The sequence below is a fragment of the Manis pentadactyla genome, chromosome 13, assembly GCF_030020395.1.
Source record: "Manis pentadactyla isolate mManPen7 chromosome 13, mManPen7.hap1, whole genome shotgun sequence".
In the NCBI taxonomy this organism is placed as follows: Eukaryota; Metazoa; Chordata; class Mammalia; order Pholidota; family Manidae; genus Manis; species Manis pentadactyla.
Genome location: NC_080031.1, coordinates 51,446,662 through 51,463,885, shown reverse-complemented (window position 1 = coordinate 51,463,885; position 17,224 = coordinate 51,446,662). Strand labels below are relative to the sequence as shown.

Sequence of the window (17,224 nt, the reverse complement as noted above, 5' to 3'; positions counted from 1 at the left end):
ATACACATCATGGCATGGGAGAATCAGACCTTCAACTCCAACTTCATCCTGCTGGGCATCTTCGATTACAACCCCACCCACATCTTCCTCTTCTCTCTGGTCCTGGGTATCTTCTCAGTGGCCTTCATGGGAAACACTGCCATGATTCTCCTCATCTACCTGGACACACACCTCCACAGCCCCATGTACTTCCTGCTCAGCCAGCTGTCCCTCATGGATCTCATGCTCATCTGCACCACTGTCCCCAAGATGGCCTTCAACTACTTGTCAGGCAGGAAGTCCATCTCTCTGGCCGGCTGTGGAGCCCAGATATTCTTATATGTGTCCCTGCTTGGAGCCAAATGTTCCCTATTGGCTGCAATGGCCTATGACCACCATGTGGCCGTTTGCCGCCCATTATGGTACTCAGCTCCCAAGAGCCAGAAAATCTGTGGTCTTATGGCAGCTTCTTCTTGGATTCTTTGGCTCTCTTGATGGTGTTATTTAAGTTGCGGTTGCACTGTTTTTCCCTTATTGTGGTGCCCAGGAAATACCCCATTTTTTCTGTATATCCCTGCCCTTCTCACAGTCTCATGTGCTAACACATTGCTATTTGAAAGAATGATATTCATATGTTGTGTTATGCTTCTCTTCCCCGTAGCAGTCATCACTGCCTCCAGTGCTCGTGTTCTCCTGGCCGTCATTTGCATGGGATCTGGGGAGAGTCGCCGCAAAGCTTTTGCCACCAGCTCCTCCCACCTCGTGGTGGTGGGAATGTACTACGGAGCTGCCATGTTCATATACCTGCGGCCCGCATCAGATCGTTCCCCCACCCAGGACAAGACGGTGTCAGCCTTCTATACAGTCCTCACACCCATGCTGAATCCCCTCAGCCTCCACAGCAAGGAAGTGGCCAGGGTCAGAAAGGTGTTGGGGAGGGGCCAGTCTGGAGAGTGAATCCCTTAATAATCTTTATGCTTTGCTTTCTATAACAGATTCTTTGCTTTATTAAATTTGTGTATTAACTTGTGTAAATTTATGCTTAAATTTATGTATTCCACAAATATCATTTAGTACTTAATATGTACACACCTTTGAAGCTTTATAGGCAACAATGTAAGATTTATAAACTGAAACCTATTTGCATATTTTTCAAATATTTCATATTTTTTATGGTCAGTTTCATTATATGGCTGTTGGATGTGTATTATAGCAAACAAAAATACACAGTTTATGTCTTTTTAAAAATAATATTTGTTCACAAATTATAGGTATTTGCCCATCAAAATACTCCGTAGTTTGATTATGCTGATTAAAATTAGTATGTGTTTTAACATGTCATAGATTTAATGTTGGCAAAAAAGAGAATTCCACAAAGTCTGATATCATAATTTGAATTGATCATTTTTTGAAAGCTCATTATATAGCTACATGTTATAGCTATGAATTTGAGATTATTATGAAAATGAATTTGTCTTAACTGAATAGAGAAAAGATTGAGGTATAGGTGTACTGCACTGTATCTAGTGGACATTGTCCTCCTTCAGGTACATCAAAGGACTGGGAAGCCCCCAAATTTTCTTCTTATGCACACATCAACCTTATAAATGGAAGACTGAAATGTGAGTATGAATCCTCAAAGTCTGGATTTTTAATCCTTAGAAATCCTGATCCTTATACAGGTAATATATTGCAATTCTATGAAAATGTGATATATTTAGTGGAGGAATGTTGGTTTTCTGTAGTCTGCATATTTTCAAGAAATATCATGTGTGAAATTTCTATCAATATTGTTTTAATGATAATAGCCAAGCCATGATATGTAATAATTTGTATAAAAGTTTATATATAAATTATATGTATATGTATATATATATATATATATATGCATATTGCAACATCCCCAATGTGTTAGTCTTCTTGTTGCCTAACAAATTACCACAAATTTAGCACTTCTAAATAGCAATAATTTATTATGTGACAGTTTGAATTGGTCAGGAGTCCCAGGATGGCTAACCTTGATATTCTCCTCAAGATTCACAATGTAGCATCAAGGTCTAGGCTGGTACTATACAGTTTTATCTGAGGCTTGTGGTCATATTTCAAACTCATGTGGTTGTTGAAATAATTTATTTCTATGCAACTGAATAACATATGGAGAATCTGTCTCAAGGAAGGTCTAAATCCTCTCATAAAGACTTCCAGCTGATTCTTTCCAATCCCAAGTCATCTCCCTTTGATTACTCAAAGTGTTCTTAATTAAAGATGTACAATCTTCTTCACTTATTATATAATCTAATCATGGGAATAACACCAGGTAATGGAGATCATAGGAGATGGTTTAGGATTTTTCCTGTCAGACACACCCATGTTAGTTGCAGACTTTTATCTAAAAAACACATACAAATGCAATCTCAATTATTAATCCTGTCAGAAATGTAAGAAAACATTGCTAATGTCAAGTAATTGGATTAAATCCACTTTATGAAATTATTTTATGGACTCTTGGTTTGAGGGGATTGTTGAAGGATGAAAGGCTAGGAGTAGAAACATATGCAATATTGAGTTTAAGTAAGGAAGGGTCTTCAGGTTCCACCTTCCCCTCCCATAAGGAGGTCTTGGCAAAGCCACCTGATGAAGACATCTTCCTAAGGCTTCAGATAAGGGGAATAAGCCACATAGTTTTTACCAGAGATAGGATAGACTCTAGCACCCTCAACAAGCCAAGAAATCCAAGAATATAGACATAGAATAGATTAAGAAGAACAATTACATTTTACCCATGACACCCTTCCCCTGAGGGGACACAGTTCAGCACCAAGAGAGATCCACATGGCTTGAAAATACTTCACTGGGGACAGGGAAAACAGAGTGAGAACATGGCTTCCCCAGTCTCCCAGGACATCATTGCATGGAAGGTCCACTTATTCTTTGACTTACTTAGATTACTGAGATGATAAACATGGCTGAATATTCTGGGCTGTTGGAAACAGGGAAAAGGCATGAGAATTTACAGCAACCACCTCACAGATCTCAAAAACCAGCTTGAGTTATTACAAACTGGTTTGGGACACTTCCAACAGGCCTGCCTGTGAATCCTGTGGATGGACTTACTTGAAGCCCCTCAATGGGCTGATAGTTGCCTCCATGATTGGCATGTTAGCCTCCACAGATGGCATGCATGCACTCCAATAGATGGCATACAAGCTTGCTCCAACAGTACACAGATATCATCATCTAGCCCAATTCTGTGATTTGGAGGAGACACGCAATCTTAAATCTTACAGGGCACTGACCTGAGGAAAATAAGTTAAAGGATATTAGTACCCAACCTGGCTGTGTGGGGTTGAAAGAAGGCACACAAAACTTGGCACCCCCACCCCTACCCCAATAAGTAAAAAGAGGAGTGGAGATTTCATATCCACTGAAAAGGAATTAGATACCTTTTCTCTAGTAGGGCTGACTGGTAAAAATCTTTCTATCCTGAAGTCAGTCAAGGACTGGAGAAGTAGACTAATTCTTTAAATGTAAAAAAGCAAAAAAAGATTTCAAGGACCATGAGGAATCATGGAAACATAACCCCACCAAAAGAAAAAAATAATATTCCAGTGGCTGACCCCAAGGAAATGGTGATCTATGAATAGCATTAAAAAGAAATAAAAATAATCATATTAAAGAAAATCACTGCACTACAAGAGAATATTGATAGACAACTAAACAAAATCAAGAAAAATGCATTAACAAGATGATAAGTTCAACAAAGGTATAAAAACCATTTTAAAATTCTGGAGTTGTAGAATACAATGACTGAACTAAAAATTTAATAGACAGCTTCTCCAGCAGATACAATCAAGCCAAAGAAAGAATCTGTCAACTCTAAGACACATATTTTGAAATAATCCAGTCAAACAAAAGAACAAACAAAAATTTTGTTTTAATTCTATATTATTTGTAGGAAATCACTGAGTGAAATAATATGCATATTTTTTTTAGATCCAGAGGGAGCAAAGGGAGAAAACAACACAAAGCTTATTTAAAGAAACAATCGCAGAAAATTTCCCAAATTTAGGGAGGGAAATTAACATACAGATTCACTAATTAAGGAACCCAAAAATAGGCTGATAATCAGGAGGTATTCACACAGACATCATGAAGAGTCACACTGTCTAAAATAAAACCAAAATAACTATTTTGAAAGCAGCAATATAAAAGCAACTTGTCAGATACAGCCATCACCAGGCATGGTTTATTTTCACAGGTCGGACACGAAGCCCACCAAAACCTCCCGGGATAGCGGTTCTGCCTAGAGCTGCAGGCTTGTTTATGTGCTTGTGTTCTCTGCCGATTTTCATAAAAATGGTTTGACCATTAATTTAATTAAATCATTGACTTCAATGATTTTCCTTTTACTGAAATTGTTACTTCTTTTACAGAAAATAAATAAATTTGGTTTTACTGGATTGACACCATTCAATAATTTCTATGCATTTCCTTTTCCATTTCTCTTCAAAGCCTAAGAGAAAATGTGACATGAAGAATTTGATGGAAAATATAACATGAAGAAGAGAAATAGGTACGGGAAAGCACTGTCAACAACAGTAGCCACAAAGGACTCACTTCTGACAGCCTGTGGAGAGGAATGACATTTTTTCTTCTTAGCTTCTCCAATTCAAGGTCTTAAAAATGCTTTGACCTCCTGTGAGAACAAGGTTTGAGAATATCTTCACAACATTCTAAAGAGCCCCAGTCTTCTGTCCACAGGTCAGTCATACTCTGCTTCCTCCAAAAATGTGGGAATACCCATGCCATTTCCAGGGGCCTCTGGGAATAGTCCTCACCATCCAGTGGCAGCTGGTGGCCCAAGGGTAATTTCAGGCATGTAATCATCTCCAGAACACTCATGGGTAGGACACAATTAAAAGACAATCCTGGACACAAGTTAGAAGTCTAAATGTATGTAAATTATTATTAGGAATAATCAATGACATATGAAACCTAAATCAGTCTCTGATTTTCCAATCATCTAGAAAGTCCACAAGTGGACATCTATATTTATCTCACATGATATAATCTAAAGAGCACATTATAGAAATTCCATATGACCCAGTTATTTCACTTCTAGTAATTTATCTGAAGAGAACAAAAATTCCTGATTCAAAAAGATATATGCACCCCAATGTTTATTGCCATATTATTTTAAATAACCAAAATATGGAAGCAACCAAAGTGTCCATCAATATATGAATGGAGGAAGGAGATGTGGTACCTATACACAATGGAATATTGTTCAGTGATAAAAATGAAAGAAATCCTGCTATTTGTGACAACATGGATGGATCTAGAGGGTATTATGCTAAGTAAAATAAACCAAGCAGAGAAACACAAATACCATATATGTTTACTTATATGTGGAATAAAAACAAAGCAAAAGAAACAAAAGAGGAATGCACTCATAGACTCTGAGAAGTGATCTGTGGTTACCATGGGGGAGGGTTTGTGTGGGTGTCTGGAGAGGCTGAGGGAGATAAAGAGCATGAAACTCTCAATGACACATGTTGGTCATGTGATGTAGCACAGCTTGAAGAGTATTACCAATGATACTTTAACATCTTCCTGTGTTGACAGATAGTAACTACAACAGAGTGGGTGAGGATTTAACAATATGGGAAACTATTAAACCACTGTGTTGTATACTTGGAATCAATGTGAGGTTGTATAGAACTACACTTCAATAAAAAAAGTGACCAGATCAATTAAAATACATAAAAGTAATTCATCAAATAAAGGTGAATTATTCAATTTTCAGTCTCTGTATATTTATTCAATGTGATTTTTCTTTCTCATGGAATTGTAATAATAGTCATTTCCACACTTGAAAATTATTTATTGTACTCCCAATATCATGTATCTGGATACACATTACTTGAGTGAAGAAATCATTTATATTATAAGTCTTCAGAGATTTGTATAGTAATATAAAACAATCTGGTTTAATTCTCAGCATCACAATTATTTAGCATTTTAAACTCATGTTCTTAGAAGAATGAATTTTCACATGTAATATGAAATTTTATTTCTGTGACTGATGATTTGAGTATAACATAACTGACAAAATTACAGAAAGCAATAAGTCAATATATTGGAAATTTTAAAACATTGTGTAAGAATTTGCCATTTGAGGTATGTTGTGTGGTACAGAATAAGGAAAGCCTTCCAAAAACCTTGAATAATAGTTACTAATCTGGAGGAAAAATGATAGTGATTACAGATTGACCTATATAGATAAATAGATGATAGAAAGATGGGTAGAGAGGCAATGGATAGAAATTGCAAAACAGAAAAAGAATGATAGTTGAATGCAGAGAATATATACATATATATAATATATACATATATATCTACTTCTTAAGAATATGGAGATATTTGAAAGAAATAGACTACATCTTTTTTATTTGCCAGATTTTTAATTTGTTCTAAATCTCTTTCTCTCTCTTTAATATAATATGTGTCAACTTTAATAAGCATAGTTATGAGCTTTTAGACAATTGGCTTATTGTCACCAATTTAACCTCCTGGATAAGCAGAGCAGTGCATTAAAATATGGGATAAATGTTGATAGTGTCTCCAATCATTTCTGCCATTCTGGTAACTGGAGTTTGGCTGGAGTATGCAGGTCCTCCACGTAGTGAATGAAACCAGGGAAGGAGGTAAGGCAGAGGCCGTGGTGAAGTGAGTGCCGGAGTCGGAGAAGTCCTGGTCCAAAGCCAGCCCCGCTGCTTTCCCTTCTCTGCTCTTCAGCTGACCTGCTGACCTCAAACAACCTGTGTCTCACTCTCATTAAAGGTAGGAACAATAATATCCCCTAAAGTTTAACTAGCATCAGCCTACACATATTAGAGAATACTTCACACTTGGTCATTTTCATTTCAGTTAACCATCACGTATAGATTTTATGTCAGACACTTCCCATAAGAGCCTGAATCAACTGCTAGAAATGCAGACTTAGAAAAAAAAATTTTTTAACCATACAAATGGTGTGAGACCTGGTGTTTGAAACTGGTGAAAAACTGTCCCAGGGAACGACACCATTAATCTATAAGACATACTGGCCTATGTGACGATCATTTCAAACCTGAATTTCTTATGAGGAAATTTCACAATTTTTAGAGTTTTCAAAAGTGGGACTGCCAGTCTTTCCTTCAGTTTCTCTCAGAGTTGAACATGACATGTTTAAATAAATGTGCTCAATAATGCCATTATTGTACCTTTGGGGGTGATGCTGCCTGCCCAAGCCAGGGCCGATGCACGCCATCCGAGCTCCTTGGGTTATAGGCTCTTGTATCTGAGACCCACACAGATGCCCTGAATGATCCCTTTGAATGGTAAAGGTCAATTTGTTTCATGAACTCATTAGTTCATTGATTTAATAATTAGGTACACATATTCACAGATAATATGTCCAGTTGTTCTATTTTGTGTCCACTCTTTGTGTTTTAGTTGGGTCCCCTTTGCCTATACTCTGGAGATGACTGCAGAGTCACCCCTGGGCCCGGGCTCTCATTGGGAAGAAAGGACCGCATCCCCAGAGACTGTGGTGATGGTCACATGGTCAGGCCACGTGTTTGGATAAAGCAGAGCAGGGCTGACATGTTTACATATCATGAGAATGGTACTGTGTTCACCAGAAGACATTCTCAAAACCAGTCTGAACAGGTAAACTTGGTTAAACCACCTTTAAGGCCTTGCTTAAAGACACTAACAGCAAAAGCCATTGTTCCCCTCTTTCCAAGGTCAGAAAATACAACCTTCAAGTTAAAGAAAGAAAACTACGATTTTCAAAAGTGAGTAATCTGTGGTCACTGTTGTTCTTAAGGTCTCCCATCCCCTCCAGTCTCCTTTGTACCATGATTTACTCATACATTTTTTATTCACTATGGATTTTTATTTTCTCAAATGGACATGAGATTTTATTTGAAATTATGGGTAGACATATCAATTCAAAACTCCAACTTAATATTTTCATTGAACAATAACTTCATTAGTTAAGTAAATGAATAATGTAATATTTGAAGACATTAGTAGTTACAGAGAACTCTTATAGGTTATTTTACAGTAATTTCTGTGTTATGAAATGCCACAATAGAAATATCAGGCTGTGTGGTAGACCGAATTCCAATGTAGAAAATGAAGCGTGGCGATAACTTTTCTTTGTGCTGTTTCTATTGATTCAAAATTATTTACTGTATATTTGGAAAATTCACAGCATTGTGCATGGCAAAGGAACTAAGGAGAATATCACCATTATGCCAAAATAATAATATAAAGTTAAATTGGGATATATCCCCAAAAATCCTCATTTTATATACAAATTTGAAAATTGACTACTTAAGAATATTCTATGGGACTGGCTTCCCTTCCTTCCAAGAACATGTAAAGACATTTTCACTAACTGAAACATTTGTGCTTTGCTTACTATCTGCCTTTTTTGGAATTTCTGGTTTATCTAGAATATTTTCTTTTAAAAAAACATAATATTATAATCTATTAAATTATCAGGCAAATTAAACAAAACTAAATAATCAGCTGCCAAAGAGAACACTAATTTTTCCCCTTAAAATTGATTATTTGAATTCAACTCTATTTAGTATTCAACAGAAACTTCAAATTAATATTGATAAGATATTATTGGTTATGGAATAAACATAAAGGGATCCACAGTTTCTGTTTTTACCTGCATCACCTTAAGATAACCTGATGTATCCCTTATAAAATATAAAATACAGCCTAAATGTAAGGGAGAAATCAATGTAACTTTTAACTTGAGCAAGAGAACACCTGATAATGAAAAGTAATCAGTAAGAAGTTAGCTTTTGGGGAACATCTATTAATGAACAGCTGTTGAGGATGCGTCATTCTCGGTCATCACGACGAGGACCAGGGGACGAGCAAGTTTAAGTGGAATAAGTTTAGGCTTCATTGTTGTTAAACAAGGCCTATTGTTCGTAGATCTGGAAAGATTTTCCAGCTGGTCACATAAGTGTCTGAGTCCTGGGGGTCAGCCAATGTCCATTCTTCTTTGTTTCAGCTTGTCAGAAACTCTGATGAAATTTACTATCCTCTTGGCAAGGACGACATTGTGAAGCTCTGTAACCTAAGGCGCAGGCACACATGAGGTGGAGATCTCAGGGTAAGATACGAGGATGGGCATCACCAGGCACATCTTCAGAAACGGACTGTTGTCTTCATGAGCACGTTGGCGGCCTGCATGAACGTAACACTCACTCGGCCACATTCAGACTCTTCTCTCAAGCTCTCATTCTATATATGAAAAACATCAAAATTGATAACTTCACTGTTATAATTTTTTTAACTTTTTTTATTTCTGTCAACTTGATTTACTGGATTCATAGAGTAATATACTAAAATATTGAACTTATTTCAATAGTATGTACAATTATCTCTACAAGTCTGGAAGTTGTAGTTTGGGTAAAGTTGTATATTTTCTGTAAACAAGTAAAATTGAGGAAGTACATAAATCAGAAGCTAAACTGGAGCGAGCGTTGGAATGCGAAAGACATGAAATCAAAGTCTTGTTTCCTAAATTTCATAACATATGTGAACAATAATACCAACCCCTAATATTGTATGAATATTAAACTATGATATCATGTTAATACTTTAAAATAATTGCTTGCTTGATAATGATTGTTAATTATAATTTATGGATTTTAACTTATTTATTTTCCATAAGAGCCTTACTTAACAATTAAACAGTTAAGAAAATTTAAGACTGAGATCAGAAAAAAACAAATTGATCAATTTCATTTTGTAAGCCTTGGCAAAATGTCCGCAGGGAGTTACACCGTTTATCTCTAGGTTATACTGGACTATAATATGTATCTACTTTCCTTGTGAATATATTTTACTACCTTTATTTGTTTTTTTATTGTTAAGAGTATTTTGAAGTACAGCTGATATACAATATTATACTGGTTTCAAGTATACATCACAGTGATTAATAGTTACATTATTATTGAATCCTCCCCTATAGTGCAGTGAACTATCTGTCAGCACAGAGGATGTTAGAACATTGACTATGTTCTCCATGTCACACTTCCATGCCCGTGACCAACTTATATTATGATTGAGAATTTTGTGTTTGAAATGGATGACTGCCAGTAGTTTTGAAGTCAGGCTCCTGCTCAAACACCTACATGTGATCTGCCAAGCAAGCCACAGACAATTACAAAGCTCCACCTGGCAGGCCCCCCTGGGAAAAACTGCAGCCCTCACACCAGCATGGCACAAAGAAACACTGCCTTCCAGGAAGGGGCTTGTGGGAGTGACTCATGCCTGCTGGACTGGCCGTGCTTTTCCATGAATTTTGCTTTTCCATGAATTTCCACATTTTGGCCAAATGCTTTCCTGCAGAGATCCCTTTACCTGGCTTTTTCAGAGGAGGCTTCCTCAGGGACCTTTACCCAATCTTCCTATGGGAAGTAGGGCACAACATCTTCAAGACAGCTCTTTGCACTGTGGCTCATATTTCCTAATCCCAGCCCTCCCTTCTCTTACACCCACTGGCTGCAGGCCCATTATACTGCAAGAGACTTTTCTTTCCATCTCCCAGTCCTAGTATGTGCTGCACATCTGTGCTGATCCATTTTACCATGACCAGGAGGCCACCCCAGGCAGGGAAATGTCCAGTCACAGTGAGTGACAAAGCCTTGCCTCATACTTTGCTTCTGGGCTTGTAGCTTTAAAGGACTTCTTAACACCTGGCTGCTCAGCTCTCTCTCCAGCTCAGCTGGACCCTTGCCCAAGTCCTCATAATTCCTCTAAAAACTGATAAGCACTGAAATGAGTTAACTGTATTTTACAGATACAATCATTGAGGTCATGTCACTCATCCAGGTCAAGGCAGACAAGTCAGGTGGGCCCCTTGGAATACATAATATTATCTCTGAGGTTTTTGTACACAGCCTGCTGTAATTAGCCCCACTGACCTGCGCTGTGGAGATCATTACCTGCTGGGAATCACCCTTGGGAAACAGACTATCACGGATTCGTAGGTTTATGCTCTCCATGGCTTTAAAGCATCAGGTAGCTTTAAAGTTGTCCACATTTTTAGATAAAGTGAATCATGATCAGCCCCTTCCAACCTAAAAATTATGCTTTCTTCATCTAAGAAGTTCTCAAGTCCTTTCTGCAGAGGAAAATTTGGTCAAGCCATCTTTAAGACAGTGATTTAGAATGAAGATAAATTTTTATTCCTTCAGGATTTGAGGAATACTCTATTCAGGAGTAAGTAGGTTGTGGTTACTATTGAAATATCTTCCCACCTTCTTTCCTTCCCTTTTGTAATCTGATTTTCCTGTGATCTTTTTCTTCACTTTGGAATTTCATTTTGGTTTTAGAAATGCAGATGGATTTGAATAGAGAGTACTGCTAGTGTATCAATGCAGTGGACCAAGATATTTTAGTCTGTATGATGATCAATAATCTCATTAAAGGAATAAGCCAACCCAGTAATGAAAAGTTAATTCTTTCAATAAAATAGCAAGCACAGGGAATTTGCATCAGCTTTTTATAACCTTTGTGTTACTTTGTAAAACTACAGTGTATGTGTATGATGGACTAATGTGAAATATAAGAATAAGCAGGACTGAGAATTCTTTATGCTGTCATTATTGATTCAAAATCAATATTTTCAGAATTTATTTGCCATAAACTTGGAAATAATCAGACTAATATTAAAGACGTTCCAGAGACTAAGAAAAACATCAATATTTAGATGTTTATAAACACATGGAAGTTGGTTTATATCTACATCTATATAGCTAAATGAAAAAAATGCTATATTAAAACATTACTTAATACTTCAGAAATTATTCTATATGGTTGGATTCTTTTTTATCAACTATGATGTAAGGACTTTTCAATAAATGACGATTTTTTTTCAGGATTTTCTTTTTGACTTTCTATTATGGGTAAAACACATTTTTTAAAAAATCAATAAGATCATGCAGTACTCATTTCAACAAAAAGGTACATGATATTCAAGTATATGAAATAGATTGAACAAGCTAAAGAGCTATCAAACAGGATCAGATTTTATGTTGTTAAATTTTTATCTTTGAATTTTTTAACTATGTTTGACTACTACGGGGAAACTCACATTAAGTTGCTTATTTGGACTTTCATTATTTAATGAAAATAATTCATAGTGCTTGTTTTTTGACTTCAACTAAATTTATCCCAATACATTAATAGGCTGCTAAGAAAGATAGCACATGGACTCTAATTTAAAATTTGAATTACTGTACATAACAGCCCAAATATTATAATTAAATTTAAACACTGCATGATGGATATGTGCATAAGTAGTAATTCCACCATGTGATTAATTTGGACATAAAGTACTACCACATGCACTGTAATTATATATATTGATACCTATAAAATAACCATAGTGTACAATTAGTGGTTGCTATTTAAGGTACATTCATCAGAGAATCTAGACATATTAAATATTATTACTACTGTCCAATATCAACTTGTCACCCACTTAAAAAATTTAGTATCACCACTCATCTAATTTTGCCAGACATTCGCAAAGTTTTCATTCCCTTTGTTTACTTATCTGTCTATGTTTAATTCATAATTTTTAGGCCATTCAGTTATATTTACTCATGATAGTAGGTGCACTGTCTCTCATATGTTAATTTAGAAAATGATATGTCACATTATAATGTGAATCTTATTAATTGTAGGACATATATATGTGCCATGGATTGATGATTTTTGTGATACTGAAACTGGGAAATCCATTGAAATAAAATTAATAACTCATAAAGCTGCATATTATATTTATAGAAACAATTTCAAATATATGCACATATGAAGGTACAATCCTCAAGAACACTTTTAAAATTTCAAAATATAATTGCTTCCATATTTCTCAATGTTTTAATAAATAACGCTAATTAGTTAATTTTACTATGGATTTTAATTTTAAAATTAATTATAATTTGTAATTTCTCAACTGCAATAATATTTTAAAATTTTGAGGATAACTAGTGTACATTTCATTATTTAAAAATAACAACACATTATTAAAAGTGTAAGTCCTAAACCCCTACAAATTTTTCAAAGAGGAAAGCACTTTAAACATTTCTTTTAATATTTCTGGAATGTGGAGATATTCTAATCTACCTTTTTATTTATCTCTCTCTCATTTCTACTTAATCTTTTTTTAATCCACAATATTTTTTCACTTGCAAATTTTGCACCAATGACTTGCATACCTCATATTTCAGGTGCTTTTAGTTTAAACTTAGTCTAAAATATTTATGGTTAATTTTTAAAAATGCAAGTAGTAATATGCCTTTTCTAAGTGACAGTTTTGCAAAATAATACTAAATTCATTTATTTGTTGAAATAATTGGTGTCTGCCCTACTATCATTGTTTACATATTTCTTTCTTCAAAGTTCACTCTTACATTAGACTTTGGCTTCAAACTCTATAAAGTGTCCCTATGATAATTTTGCAAGAAAAATAGAGTCAAATGAAGAAAAGCATTTCATATCATAATAATTTTCCCACATAAGCAAAACAGTTCATCATAAAAGTTCAATCAATTAATGTTAACTGACAATTTCCTAACTTCTTTTTGAGAGAAACAAACAATAGGTGGCTTAGAGAAAAAAATAAAATATCTCTGTATCTACGATAACTTTCATGTTTTAAATACAGTTCTTGACTCTCTACTGTTTTAGATAAAGAAAAGGGAATATTCTATAAAATTTCTATTTTGGGGACCCATTTTTTAATGAATTTTTAAATATTGATTTGTAATTTTAAGTATTATATTTTAACCTAACTGGAATCAAAGACCTAAAAATGTATCACTTTCCTTCTTTCATAAAAAAAAATGTACAAGGAATAGCTGGCTGTAGGTAATCAGTTAAAAAAAAAAAAATTAAGACCTTAGCTTGTACTTAGCACATGTTGGAAAGAGTTTCATTATTTTAGATCTTTACAAGAATGAATTAATTTAAGGTGGTTGATAAATGATGTAATCCCTCTTAGAGATTTTTTATCTGTAAATAATTATTGAGTGTAATGTTAGTAGTCAATGAAGTATCTGAAATTCATTTTTTATCAACTATGATGTATGTACTTGAATCTAAATGCACACAAATTTCTGGGTACATTATGAATTAACAAGGTCACTAAGATGAGAGTTCTGGTGTCATAAGGGAGCAAAAGGAAAATGGTCCATAAATAAGATGGGGTATGATTTTTTCAAAGTTATTTGAATTTCAGACTTTGGTTGTTAAATACAATGTAATGGCTACACTTATCACAAACTTGGAGAACAAGTGCAATTACAGAAATGCTATAGAAATACTAATGAGAAAAGCAATTAATGTGCTTAATGTTCACAGATTCTGAATGGGGGAATGCTTTGGAAGAGCAGAGGAAATAACACAATAGATTATTCACAGTCCTGTTAGAATACAAAATTTCCAATTTCCATTTTATTGTTATTTGATAGGTTACTTTGTTTGTGTGATCAGTGTCAAAATTGTTTATAAATTCTGATGGCAATGTAATTGCATAATAAATAGAATTCTAAAGTTGAAAATTACATCCAAAATATAAACATGGAAAAATAACTCACTGTTTTATTACAACCATTTAGGATTTAAAATATTTACTCTAGTTTGTGTAGGAGTACAAACCATTTACAAAATGTATCACAATAAAATTTGAGTTTACTTCCTCATATAACCCATAGAATTCTGTCCTAGCATAAATTCACATGGAATGGTACTGCTTGAAACAATCATAATGAAGACAATTTTAATTTTCCAAGTTTTTGCTGAGTGAATCTTAAAATATTAAATGCTTTTCTAGAAAAATAATACTTGAAATATAAAAGACAAGTGTGCTAATAATATATAAGGATATCATAGTACAGGTAAAACCAACTTAAAAGAGCAGGAAAATTCTTCAGAGCAATTCTGTGCTCATATTTGAAGCATATTTTGAAACAACTAGGTTCTCTGAATGATCTATAGACCATATTTTCAAAAAACATGAGCTAAACCTCAACTGCACATCAATGTCCAGGCTGAGCGTAAGTGACCAACTCCTAGTGATACATTCAATGCAGATATCGGGGTGACATTTAATAACATAGGTAGCTGTCAAGTCACTATGTTCTACAACTGAAGCCAATACAATCTTGTGTATCAACTATATTTCAATAAAAACATCACATAAAATTTAAACCTCATGTGCTGGATATTGCTGAGCATTGTAAGAGCACTACACGTCATAACCCGACAGGGGGACTCAGCAGTCCTGTCTGTGCCGCATTCCATGTTAACTACTCAGTAGTGGTGATAAGCTGAGGAGACCAAGACTAATGATGGAACTTTCCTATACTTGAAGGACAATTTTTTGAATGAGAAGAAAAACCCTTTCAGGGAAAATTTTGAAGGTGATGTCCTAAACGGTTTTTAGGAATCATGTGTTTCATGGTTTACTCCTTTTGCTTTATAGCTCAATCAGAATTTCTGGAAAATGGCCAATTCCTCAATGGTGACTGAGTTTCTCCTCATGGGCTTTGCTGATAAGCGGCAGCTGAGGCTCCTACTCTCCGTGTTATTCCTACTGATGTATTTGGCCACCTTGTTAGGGAATCTCCTCATCGTCTCTGCCACCACACTTGACCAGAGCCTTCACAAGCCCATGTACTTCTTCCTCAGGAACCTGTCCATCTTAGACATGTGCTATGTTTCTGTCACTGTCCCCAAAGCCTGTGTCAATTCCCTCATTGACAACAAGGCCATTTCAGTGGCTGGCTGTGCAGCTCAGATCTTCCTGGTCATTTATTGTGCATTTGTGGAGCTCCTATTCCTCACCGTCATGGCCCGTGACCGCTATGTGGCCATCTGCCAGCCCCTCCGCTACCCCGTCATCATGAACCACCAGTTCTGTGTCTGGACAACACTGGTCTCCATGCTCAGTGGCCTCATCTATGCAGGTGTGCACACAGGGAACACATTCCGGCTGTCCTTCTGTCAGTCGAACTTGGTCCACCAGTTCTTCTGTGACGTCCCCTCTCTGCTGAGGCTCTCCTGCTCTGACACCTTCAACAATTTCCTCTTACTTATTGTTTCTGCCATTTTGGTTGGTGGTGGCTCCTTTGTTTTTATCACCATGTCATATATTTACATATTTTCCACTGTAATGAAGTTTCCAATCAGAGAGCGAGGCAAGGCCTTCTCCACCTGTGTCCCTCACATCCTCGTCGTATCCATGTTCCTCATTTCTGTCATCTATGTGTACCTAACACCTTCAGTAACCTCTGAAAATATCCAGGGAGTGATTCTTTCTGTATTTTATTCAACTGTTCCTCCATTCCTGAATCCTGTTATTTACAGTCTTAGAAATACTCAAATAAAGGAAGCTGTAAGGAAAGTAATCTTTAGAAAATATTATTCAGGTAATTAATACACATCCATTTCAAGTTTATCCCAAAGTCACTGAGATCAGATCCAAACTTCTATAAAATAACTGCTGGTATAGGTTTTACATATTAGATTGCTTTCTCCAAAATATCTCTATTGATATCTGAGTTATTAACCTATAAAAATACTCATTTTGTGTTTTCCATTAACCTTTCCACCTAGCCTCCATAAAAACATTAAAGAACTACCTGTTTTAATACATAGATGTCTTTGAAGATATTTGAGGGGAATTATTTAAAATTATATGTATTTGTGTTTCATCAAATATTAAGTGTCAGTAATATCTCAAAAGAATACCTAAATCAAATATTGGGATAACTAACAAGCTCTGTTTGAATTTATGTAATGAAATACAAAATAAATCTATGCACTACTCAATCATAGAAATTTATGTCTGTAGAAATTAAAAAAATTAAATTCCTAATAAATAATAATCTTCAATATGTAGGGAGGATAACTCATATGTGATATATTTTGAAAGTGAAAAAAGTAAGTCTGGAAAGAGAACTAAATGGCATTCATTGTAGCCAGTTTGTTTACTTGATTGAGGGATGTCCTTTTGTTGATAGGGTGCACTTTTAACTCCCTTGAATGTGTTTGGTTTATAGTTAGTTTAGCAATTCTATGCTGAATAACCCATTCACAGGTTATATCTTGCTCCTGAGCTATAGGTCAAGGTTCTTTTTCTCTCTTTCTCTGA

The 17,224-nt window shown here is 35.3% G+C and overlaps 1 protein-coding gene and 1 pseudogene across 1 annotated transcript; both read left to right on the top strand.

Annotated features, from left to right (window-relative positions):
- Positions 1 to 936, top strand: LOC118920025 (olfactory receptor 2M3-like; annotated as a pseudogene).
- A 14,638-nt stretch (positions 937 to 15,574) lies between these two features.
- On the top strand, positions 15,575 to 16,507 carry LOC118919991 (olfactory receptor 14C36-like). Its single transcript, XM_036900418.2, has one exon. It carries the CDS (start codon positions 15,575 to 15,577, stop codon positions 16,505 to 16,507), a length of 933 nt encoding a protein of 310 aa, XP_036756313.2.
- The last annotated feature ends 717 nt before the right edge of the window (positions 16,508 to 17,224 follow it).

Excerpts from the sequence above, each read along its gene's own strand:
- LOC118919991 (XM_036900418.2), top strand. The coding sequence starts at position 15,575 with ATGGCCAATTCCTCAATGGTGACTGAGTTTCTCCTCATGGGCTTTGCT.